The 11,021-nt window shown below is 63.6% G+C and overlaps 1 protein-coding gene and 1 pseudogene across 2 annotated transcripts in view; one reads left to right on the top strand and one right to left on the bottom strand.

Annotated features, from left to right (window-relative positions):
- Positions 1-2,681, bottom strand: part of LOC128823241 (paired immunoglobulin-like type 2 receptor alpha) — a 20,571-nt gene extending 17,890 nt beyond the window's left edge. Inside the window, exons 1-2 of one of the 2 annotated variants that reach the window (XM_054005423.1) lie at positions 2,458-2,681; positions 376-753 (exon numbers count right to left, since the gene is read on the bottom strand). In XM_054005423.1, coding sequence (XP_053861398.1) covers positions 376-753; positions 2,458-2,515 — 436 coding nt within the window. In that variant the 5' untranslated portion in view covers positions 2,516-2,681. The remainder of the gene's footprint in view (positions 1-375; positions 754-2,457) is intronic. The other variant, XM_054005425.1, reaches the window with a different exon arrangement.
- Positions 2,682-3,902: 1,221 nt separating this feature from the next.
- On the top strand, positions 3,903-6,019 carry LOC128823159 (paired immunoglobulin-like type 2 receptor beta; annotated as a pseudogene).
- The last annotated feature ends 5,002 nt before the right edge of the window (positions 6,020-11,021 follow it).

The raw sequence follows: 11,021 nt of genomic DNA, 5'->3' as shown, positions 1-11,021 counted from the left end.
ATTCCCACACTCTCACTTACACAAACATGTTCATGCATGTGCATCCTTGAACACGCACTGATGCACAACTGACACTCATTCTGGCACACACATTCACTCACCGACATGCCCGGCTGCTGCGGGATGGGGCCACGGACCCACCCAGAAGTGGGGAGGCCCGGGCGGACGGGGCCAGGACACAGCCGGGGATGGGAAGGGATCTTGGTGGGGGTGCCCCTGAGCTCCTGCCATGGGTTCGGGGTGCAGCACTCAGAGAGCTGGGAACGCAAAGAGGGTCTCAGGGCTGTGGGTGGGTGGGGGATTCGCCAGGGCACGGGAGGGTGCGAAACTGGGGATAGGAGCAGGTGACATGGGGGAAGCCAGGGTATGGGGCACCTGTCACCGTGAGGTGGGTTCCAGGGTGACGGCGCCATTGCTCCCATGTGCCGTTGTTCCTCTGCACCCTGATGTGGCAGACGTACTCGCTGGCATCCGACTCCCGCAGCCGGTTGATACAGATCGAGGCCGTTCGACTCCCCCGCGGGTCCCCGACCAGGACAATGCGGTCCCTGTAATCCTGGCGGGTGAACCCCTCAGTGTGATTGTAGATAAACTCGCCATAGAATCCCCCCCGTCTCCAGTAAACGCGGAGGTCCTGCAGCGGCTTGATCTCCTCGGGGTAGATGAAGGTGCAGGGCAGGGTGACGGAGCCCCCGGCTGGCGCCGACAGGGACACAGGCTGGTTTATCTGGTACCGGGGATCCTGGGCAGCCGCTGCAAAGACCCAGAGACACAATCCTGTCACCGCGGCCGCCCCCGGGGTCTCACCCACAGCCAGCGGGGCGCAGAGGGGACCCCCGACCCGGGCAATAGGGAAGGCGGATTTATTATTAGTTGTTGGTATCGTGTCGTGCCTGGGGACCGTCACTGGGTGCCCATTGTGCCAGGCATCTCCCCAGGAACCAGGTCACATCCTCCTCACAGGACTTCCTCCGAGCAGCCGGTGCTGGGCCCTGTCCCGGATCAGAGCCAGGCCTAGCTCCCCCTGCTGCCGGGGCATGAGAGGCCGGGGGAGATGGGCCCCAGGGGAAGCTGGGAGGCCGGGGGAGACGAGCCCATGGGGAAGCCGGGAGGCTGGGACAGATGGGCCCCTGGGGAGACCGGAAGGTCTGGGGAGATGGGCCTCTGGGGAAGCTGGGAGGCCAGGGAAGATGGGTCCCTGGGGTGGCCGAGGGAGACGGGCCCCTGGGGAAGGCAGGAGGCCCGGAGAGATAGGGCCCCTGGGGAAGCCGGGACGCTGAGGGAGATGGGGCCCTGGGGAAGCCGGGAGAGATGGGCCCCTGGGGAAGCCGGGAGGCCGGGGAAGATGGGCCCCTGGGGAAGCTGGGAGAGATGGGCCCCTGGGGAAGCCGGGAGGCCCAGGGAGACGGGCCCCTGGGGAGGCCGGGGAAGATGGGCCCCTGGGGAAGCCAGGAGGCCGGGGGAGATGGGCCCCTGGGGAGGCCGGGAGAGATGGGCCCCTGGGGAAGCCAGGAGACCGGGGAAGATGGGCCCCTGGGGAAGCCAGGAGGCTGAGGGAAATGGGCCCCTGGGGAAGCCGGGAGAGATGGGCCCCTGGGGAAGCCAGGAGACCGGGGAAGATGGGCCCCTGGGGAAGCCAGGAGGCTGAGGGAGATGGGCCCCTGGGGAAGCCGGGAGAGATGGGCCCCTGGGGAAGCCAGGAGACTGGGGAAGATGGGTCCCTGGGGAAGCCGGGAGGCCGGGGAAGATGGGCCCCTGGGGAAGCTGGGAGAGATGGGCCCCTGGGGAAGCCGGGAGGCCAGGGGAGATGGGCCCCTGGGGAGGCCGGGAGAGATGGGCCCCTGGAGAAGCCGGGAGGCTGGGGAAGATGGGCCCCGGGGGAAGCCGGGAGGCTGAGGGAGATGGGCCCCTGGGGAGGCTGGGGAAGATGGGCCCCTGGGGAAGCCGGGAGGCTGAGGGAGATGGGCCCCTGGGGAGGCTGGGGAAGATGGGCCCCTGGGGAAGCCGGGAGGCCGGGGGAGATGGGCCCCTGGGGAAGCCGGGAGGCTGAAGGAGATGGGCCCCTGGGGAAGCCGGGAGGCCGGGGGAGATGGGCCCCTGGGGAGGCTGGGGAAGATGGGCCCCTGGGGTAGCCGGGAGGCCGGGGGAGATGGGCTCCTGGGGAAGCCGGGAGGCCAGGGGAGATGGGCCCCTGGGGAAGCCGGGAGGCCGGGGGAGATGGGCCCCTGGGGAGGCTGGGGAAGATGGGCCCCTGGGGTAGCCGGGAGGCCGGGGGAGATGGGCCCCTGGGGAAGCCGGGAGGCCGGGGGAGATGGGCCCCTGGGGAAGCCGGGAGGCCGGGGGAGATGGGCCCCTGGGGAAGCCGGGAGGCCAGGGGAGATGGGCTCCTGGGGAAGCCGGGAGGCCGGGGGAGATGGGCCCTGCCCTGGGGATTCAGCACCGGCTGAACACACCCACCTGCAAGCAGGATCCCCGCCAGGAGCAGCAGGGCTGGGGGTCCCGGTGGCAGCAGCATCTCTGGGGCGCGCGGGGCTGGGCGTCTGGCTCCCCGGAGCTCCGGCCACCACGTCCAGCACCCCCTGACCAGGACAGGGGCCGGACTCAAGATGGAAAACAGGATGCGGGAGCCGGTTGCAAAACCGCGAGGAGGAAACCGAGGGGGGGCGGGGGCGGAGGGGGACAGAAATTGGGCAATTGGGCCCAGAGCAGACCAGCGTCGCAGTCACTTCCCTTCCACCGCCAGCTCTGTGGTCGGAGCTTCCCAGCCGCCCCTGCCCCCGCAGCCGGGGGGGCCGGGCACTGGGGTGCAGGCATCTGGTGTCATTTGGGGGGCGGGGGCTGCAGGGGGCCTGGAGGGCACAGGGGGGGCTGGAGGACATGGGGAGATCCATGGGGCCTGCATAATTGGGTGGGGGGCTGCAGGGGGGGCATGGGAACTCGGGGGGAGGGACGCTGGAGCTGTGGGGAGGGCAGGGGGGAAGGGAGGGGTTGGGTGCCACACTGCACTATAATTAGCTGCCCCAGTTCCCCTTTTCCCACGTCCCAGCAGCTCAGCAGGCCCCGCAGAGGAACCAGCGTCTCTGAGCCGGGTACCCCCCCCCGAGGGGGGAGGGGGTCTGGGGACCCAGGCAAGTCTGGGGTGGGGCTCAGCAGTGACACCGGGGTCCTGGCCACCCCCCAGCAACCAGTCCCCGGCACACGGGCCGTCCCAGGTTCACTAGCGCGTGTGCACTGGTGTGAAAGCAAACCTCACCGGGCAGCAGGCCCTGGTAACTAGGCTGTGATGGTGAGCCGGCCTTCACCTCCCCCCCGCCCCCAGCCGGTTCCCCCAACCCCCCTGAACCAGCCAGCCCCAGCCCCTGCCCCCAGCCAGTTCCCTGAACCCCCTTGCAACCGAGCCGGCCCCAGCCCCTGCCCCCACCCAGTTCCCCCAAGCCCCCCAACCCAGCCCTCACCCCAGCCGGTTCCCCCAACCCCCCCGACACAGCCAGACCCAGCCCCTGCCGCCACCCAGTTCCCCCAAGCCCCCCAACCCAGCCCTCACCCCAGCCGGTTCCCACAACCCCTCTGACACAGCCAGACCCAGACTTTGCCCCCAGTTGGCCCCCCCACTCTACCCCACCAGATCCTGCTCCTCCCCCAGAGCCGGGAGAGAACCCAGGAGTCCTGGCTCCCAGCCCCCCCTGCTCTAACCCCCCAGCCCCCACTTCCCTCCCAGAGCCAGGGAGAGAACCCAGGTGTCCTGACCCCTGCTCCCCCATTCCCCCCCCCCATCGCAGTGTCTCATTGGCCCAAGGCAGGGGGTGGATTTCACACAGGAAGGGCCAAGATGTCACCAGCTTCCTCGAGTGCGTGTGGGGGGGGGCAGAGCCAGTGGGGCCGGAGTCGCCTTCGCTGGGGCCATGCGGCGGGAGCTGCTGCTGCTGCCCCTGGTGGGGGGTGAGCCCTGGGACGTGACACAGGGTGCACAGAACTGGGGCGCGGCCCCCTTGTCACTGGCGAGACCAAATAGCAGGAGGCGATGGGGGGACAGGGATGGGGAGGGGGTGGGAAATGGGGTGGGCACAGGGGAATGGGGCGAGGGGCATAGGGCGGAGCTGGCTGGGGCAGGAGATTGGGGACGGGGCACAGGGGGGCTGGGTGGGTCAGGGTGAATGGGGCGGGGGGGCCTGGGGCTGGGCTGGGTCTATGTAGTATTGGTGCCGGGAGGCTGGAAAGGGGCTTAGGGAGGCCAGGGGGCCGTTTACCCATCACCCCCGGCCTCCCGGCTTCCACAAGGGCCCGTCTCCCCCGGCATCAGGCTTCCCCAGGGGCCCGTCTCCCCCGGCCTCCCGGCTTCTCCAGGAGCCCATCTCCCCTGGCCTCCCGGCTTCCCCAGGGGCCCATCTCCCCCGGCCTCCCGGCTTCTCCAGGAGCCCATCTCCCCTGGCATCCTGGCTTCTCCAGGGGCCCGTCTCCCCCGGCCTCCCGGGCTCCCCAGGGCACATCACTCCTGGCCTCCTGGCTTCCCCCGGGGCCCGTCTCCCCCGGACTCACAGCTTTCCCAGGGGCCCATCTCCCCCGGCCTCCCCAGGTGCCCATCTGCCCCAGCCTCCAGGCTTCCCCAGGGTCCCATCTCCCCCAACCTTCTGGCCTCTCCAGGGGCCCGTCTCCCCCGTCCTCCCAGCTTCCCCAGGGGCCCGTCTCCCCCGTTCTCCCTGCTTCCCCAGGGGCCCGTCTCCCCTGGCCTCTCGTGCCCCGGCAGCAGGGGGAGCTAGGCCTGGCTCTGATCCGGGACAGGGCCCAGCACCGGCTGCGCGGGAGGAAGTCCTGTGAGGAGGATGTGACCTGGTTCCTGGGGAGATGCCTGGCACGATGGGCACCCAGTGACGGTCCCCAGGCACGACACGATACCAACAACTAATAATAAATCCTCCTTCCCTATTGCCCGGGTCGGGGGGTCCCCTCTGCACCCCGCTGGCTGCGGGTGGAACCCCGGGGCGGCCGCGGTGACGGGATTGTGTCTCTGGGGGTCTTTGCAGCGGCTGCCCATGATCCCCGGTACCAGGTAACCCAGAACACGTCCCTGTCGGTGCTGACCGGGGGCTCCGTCACCCTGCCCTGCGCCTTCACCTACCCCCGCGAGATCGAGCCGCTGCGGGATGTCCGGGTTTACTGGAGACGGGGGGGATTCTATGGCGAGTTTATCTACAATCACACCGAGATTACGGGGGCCACATGGCCCTGGTCGGGGACCAGCGGGGGAGCCGAATCGCCTCGATCCGCATCGACCGGCTGTAGGTGTCGGACGCCAGCGAGTACGTCTGCCATGTCAGGGTGCAGAAGCAGGACGGCACATGGGAGCAATGGTTACCCTGGAACACACCTCACGGTGACAGGTGAGAGGGGATGAACTGTGGGGGGCACCTGGATAACGAGGGGGGGAGAGAGAGAGAGATGCTACCGGCACAGATCCCCCACATTTACAGGCAAGGGAGCTTCCCCTATCTGGGGGGCAATGGGGGGAAGCAGGGTCCCCCCATATCCAGGGCTCAGTGGGGGAAAGCAGGGTCTCCCATACTTTGGGGGCCGTAAAGGGGAGCAGGGACTCCCCATATCTGGAGGGTTGGGGGGGAAGGGGTCACTGCACCCTTCGAGTGGGGGAATGGGTGGGTTTGGGGGTACAGAGTTTGCCATGGGAGCCAGGACTCACCTGCTGTCCCCTGCTCCGTCCCCGGAGCGAGAAGCTCCCAGCCCCATGGACAGCATGTGGCACCCAGAAATGGTCACAACTGGCACGGTGGATGCCGAGAGAACCTACCCCTGGCGCATCGACACTGTTCACCTCGTCCTCATCGGCTTCGTCCTGATGCTTTCCAAGCATCTGTGTCGTGGTCTTTGCCCTGGGCCGGCGGCTGGCTGGGGTCACGGCCCAGACAGCGTCACCGGGCAGGTGTCCGGAAGTGACTCACCATCGGCATCAGGATTTGAACTCACCTCCCTGGCGTTTTGCTCTCTGCCAGGCATCCCCGGAGAATGACACCGTCCAGCAGCAGTAGAATGGCTGTTATCCTCCAGCGAAACACCCGCTGGCCAGAGCAGAGAGGGATGGATAGTGTGCATGGGAGGGAGGGGGGAGTGTGGGGATAGATAGATAGATAGATAGATAGATAGATAGATAGATAGATAGAGGGGGTGGATGGGGATAGATAGATAGATAGAGGGGGTGGATGGGGATAGATAGATAGATAGATAGATAGATAGATAGATAGATAGATAGATAGATAGATAGATAGAGGGGGTGGATGGGGATAGATAGATAGATAGATAGATAGATAGATAGATAGATAGATAGATAGATAGAGGGGGTGGATGGGGATAGATAGATAGATAGATAGAGGGGGTGGATGGGGATAGATAGATAGATAGAGGGGGTCGATGGGGATAGATAGATAGACAGATAGATAGATATAGAGATCGAGAGATAGATAGCGGGGAAGTGATTCCCTGTCACACCAATATTCACCACTGTCATGTAATGAGGATCTGTTTGTACAAAGTCTGCCTTGTGAGGTATCATTCTAAAAGTCTTGATCTGCTCGACAGTAATATCTCGTTGGATTGTCTGTGTTATCGGCGTGTGTGACGTTATGAAGTTTGGCTGTGTGTGTGTTACTGAAACATGTTGTGCGGTTGAACACACCCACAAGCAGCCTTTCAGGTACAACCGTAAAGAGGCCAAACAATGGGAGTGGCCGATTGAGGCAACGCACACAAGCACAGGGATTACCCCGGAGACTGTACAATAGACACCTCTCAGAGACAGCACTGCACAATGGGAACTGTTCGACCCAGCTCACAGCAAAAGAGCTGTGCAGGAAGTGGGGAGAAGATAGAAAAGGGGGTGTGACGGGTTCGATCACAGAGACCCCCTTGGGACTGTCACCTGACGTGCTGAAATTACCTCTGAGCCCGTTTTCCCTGCCAGCGTGGGACTCCAGAACCCTGCCTTGCTGAGCCAGACACGCCAGCCTGCTGCAGCCCCGACCCAGGTCTGGTCCATGCCCCCAAAGATGCAGATTTTAACTAAAAACTGCTCAGCAAGTTGTCACGGCGCATAGGCGCCGACTCTGTGGGTGCTCCGGGGCTGGAGCACCCACAGAAAAAAATTGGTGGGTGCTGAGCACCCACTGTGACGGAGCAGGGAGCAGGGCAGATTTGACCTGGGAATGTTGCATGGGGATTGCAGTGGGGATGTGGGACTTCCCTTGAAGGAAGCTACCTGAGCTGTAACCTGAGCCAGGAACGGGGGTGGGGAGAATTAACACCTTCTGCCCGGGAGACTGAACAAAGGAGAGGAGCAGCGGGAGGAGGGGAGTTTAGTTTCGGTTGGGGCTGGGTGGTGCAACGCAGGGAACCCCAGGCTGGGGTCTAAGCTCCCTGAACCTCCCAGAGGGACCTAATTGAGGGGGGGTCTGGTCGTACCTACACGCTCTGCTTGAGACTGTGTTCCTGTCCTTAAATAAACCTTCTGCTTTACTGGCTGGCTGAGAGTCGCAGTGAATCTCGGGAAGAGGGGTGCAGGGCCCTAACTCCCCCACAATCCGCAACAACTGGTGGCAGCGGCGGGATCTACTGCACCCCGTGGACGGCGCTTCCTGCAGTAAGTGACTGGGGAGCAGTAAAACGAAGGGGGATTGACGGGGACCAGGCGCGCTGAGGAGTGAGAGAGAGACGGTTATTACCCCTGGGAGTGTGTGACCAGCGAGAAGGACTTTTGCAGTAACAGGGTCCCCCGGGGGGATCGCAGCGAGTGGTCCCAGGGGCGGAGGAGTCTGCAGCTCGACCCTGGCAGAGAGGCGGTGACCTCGAGAAGGGCTGGCACACTAGGGGGCCCCCTGGGAACTGTGGGGAGCTGTGAGCACACAGGCCGGTGAGTGGCCAGCAGGAAGATGTATGCCAAGCGGCTTAAGAGCGACCTGGTGGAGCTGTGCAAGCAGAGGGGGCTGCGCATTGGGAGGCTCACCAAAGAACAGCTCATTGCTCAGCTGGAGGCGGAAGATCGCGCGAATGAACTGATCCCTGTGTCTCAGGGAAGCAGCCTGGCAAATGCAGCGCAGGCACCAGTGTCTGTCCCAGCTGGGAGTGGTCAGCCGGCTGCTGAGGGCTTCCCGAGACCCCTCCTTCCTATGCCTAGGGGAAGGGTGGGGAGGAGCCCAGCAAATACCGAAGGCGCCGTGACCCCCCCGGCCAGCAGGGGGTCCCCCCGGCGAAGCCCGCCGGCCAGCAGAGGATCCTCCCGGCGACGTTCGGCATCCGGGGAGCGGAATTGGCTGGAATGGGAGAAAGAGCTAAAACTGAGAGAGCTGGAGGATCGTGAACAACAGAGACAGCATGAAGAGAGACAGCGTCAGCATGAACGGGAGGAGAAAGAGAGACAGCATCAGCGTGAAGAGAGACAGCGTCAGCAGGAACGGGAGGAGAATGAGAGACAGAGACAGGAGAATGAGAGACAGCGTCAGCATGACCTGGAACTGGCGAGATTGAAGGGCAGCGAACCCCCGGCTGCGGTGAGTGAGGGGGGACCCAGGACTGCACGGAGCTTTGATAAGTGCATCATGGCCCCATACAAGGAGGGGGAGGACATGGATGACTTCCTGGAGGCCTTTGAGACGGCCTGCGAGCTGCACCGGGTGGATCCCGCGGACAGACTCCGGGTCCTTACCCCCTTACTGGACCCCAAATCCGTGGCATTGTACCGCCAACTGGGAGAGGCAGAGAAAGGGGACTACGAACTATTCAAAAAGGTCCTGCTACGGGAGTTTGGGCTGACTCCTGAGATGTACCGGGAAAGGTTCCGGAGTCAAGATAAAACCCCTGAGATCTCATATCTGCAACTAGCCGTCTGCATGGAAAGATACGCCAGCAAGTGGGCTGGTGGGGCCCAGACGAAGGAGGACCTGATTAAACTGCTGGTACTGGAGCAACTGTATGAGCGGTGCCCATCCGACCTGAGGCTGTGGTTGGTGGACAGAAAGCCAGAGAACCCGCGACACGCCGGGCAGCTGGCTGATGAGTTTGTAAAGAGCCGGTCAGGGGGTGGCAGGGAGGAGCCCCAAAGGAACAGGCCCGCCGCGATGCAGAGAGAGAGTCACCCTGGGACCTCCCAAAGGGGGAATATGGGGAACCCCCTCCCACGGGGAAGGCCCAGCATCAGGGACAACCGACCGGCTCGAGGGGACCCACGGGACCTGAGCTGCTATTACTGCGGCCGAAGAGGCCACGTTCGGGCCCAGTGCCCCAAGCTCAAGGACAGACTGAGCAGACCGAACCCACACCGGGTTAACTTGGTAGAGGCCCAGCCGGCGAGGGGCACTACGCCCTGACCTTGGGAAGGATGTCCCACCGGAGGCACCGAACCCTTCCCGGGTGGGGAGGGAACACCCAAGGACAGGCTGCGGGGTGGCTGGGGCTTCCGACCCAGCCGACGAGAGGGAGCAGGTCCCCATTCCTTCCCCAGCCGCCGAGTTCCAGGCCGAGTTGCAGAAGGACCCCTCCCTGCGGAAGCTAAGGGGCCTGGCTGACCTCAGTGTGGTACAGACCATGAGGAGAGGATGCAAGGAGAGGTTCCTGTGGGAGAAGGGGTTCCTGTACCGAGAGTGGGCTCCCCCGGGGGAAGTGGAGTCGTGGGGGATCAGGAGGCAGCTGGTGGTTCCCCAGAAGTTTCGCCACAAGCTACTGTACCTGGCCCATGACATCCCTCTCGCAGGGCACCAGGGGATCCGGCGCACCAGGCAGAGGCTGCTACAGAACTTTTACTGGCCCGGGGTCTTCACCAACGTCCGGCAGTACTGCCGATCCTGTGACCCCTGCCAGAGGGTGGGGAAGGCCCGGGACAAGGGGAAGGCAGCATTGAGACCTTTGCCCATCATAGAGGAGCCTTTCCAGAAGGTGGCCATGGACATAGTGGGACCTCTCAGCAAGACGACCCGGTCTGGGAAGAAATACATCCTGGTGGTGGTCGATTTCGCCACCCGCTACCCCGAGGCAGTGCCCTTATCGTCCATTGAAGCAGACACTGTGGCGGATGCGCTGCTGACCATTTTCAGCCGAGTGGGGTTCCCCAAGGAAGTCTTGACGGACCAAGGGTCCAACTTCATGTCGGCCCTACTCCGGTGCTTGTGGGAGAGATGTGGGGTCCGGCACAACTGGGCCTCAGCATATCACCCCCAATCCAACGGGCTGGTGGAGAGGTTCAATGGGACGCTAAAAATGATGCTGAAAACATTTATGAATCAGCACCCGCAGGACTGGGACAAGTACTTACCTCACCTGCTGTTTGCGTACAGGGAGGTACCCCAGGAGTCTACCGGGTTTTCGCCTTTCGAACTGCTATATGGAAGGCGGGTAAGGGGGCCCCTGGACCTGATGAGAGACGAATGGGAGGGGAAGGCCACTCCTGACGGAGAGTCGGTAGTGGAGTATGTCCTGACCTTCCGGGAACGACTTGCCGAGCTCATGGGCCTGGCCAGGGAGAATCTGGCCAGAGCCCAGAGGAAGCAGAAGGTCTGGTATGACCGCACAGCACGGGCCCGCGCCTTCGCCACTGGGGATCAGGTGATGGTCCTCATCCCCGTGAGGAAAAACAAACTCCAGGCCGCCTGGGAAGGGCCCTTCAAGGTTGTCAAGCAACTAAACGAGGTAAACTATGTGGTGGAGCTGTCGAACCGGGCACACCACCACCGGGTGTACCATGTGAATATGATGAAGCCATATTATGACAGGGGGAATATGGTGTTGGCCGTGTGTGGACAGTGGGAGGGGCAGGGAGATGACCCTTTAGTAGATCTATTCCCTGGGACAAGAGTTGGCTTCCCCCTGGAAGCAATTCCCCTCTCTGATCGGCTAACCCCTGCCCAGCGAGCTGAGATCGGAGGGGTGCTGCATCTGTACCAGCAGCTGTTTTCCAACCAGCCTGGACGCACTAATCTGACTGTCCACCGGGTGCAGACAGGATCGCACCCGCCTATAAAATGCTCCCC

This window comes from Malaclemys terrapin, chromosome 15 (genome assembly GCF_027887155.1).
Source record: "Malaclemys terrapin pileata isolate rMalTer1 chromosome 15, rMalTer1.hap1, whole genome shotgun sequence".
In the NCBI taxonomy this organism is placed as follows: Eukaryota; Metazoa; Chordata; order Testudines; family Emydidae; genus Malaclemys; species Malaclemys terrapin.
This window is presented reverse-complemented; position numbering and strand designations above follow the sequence as displayed.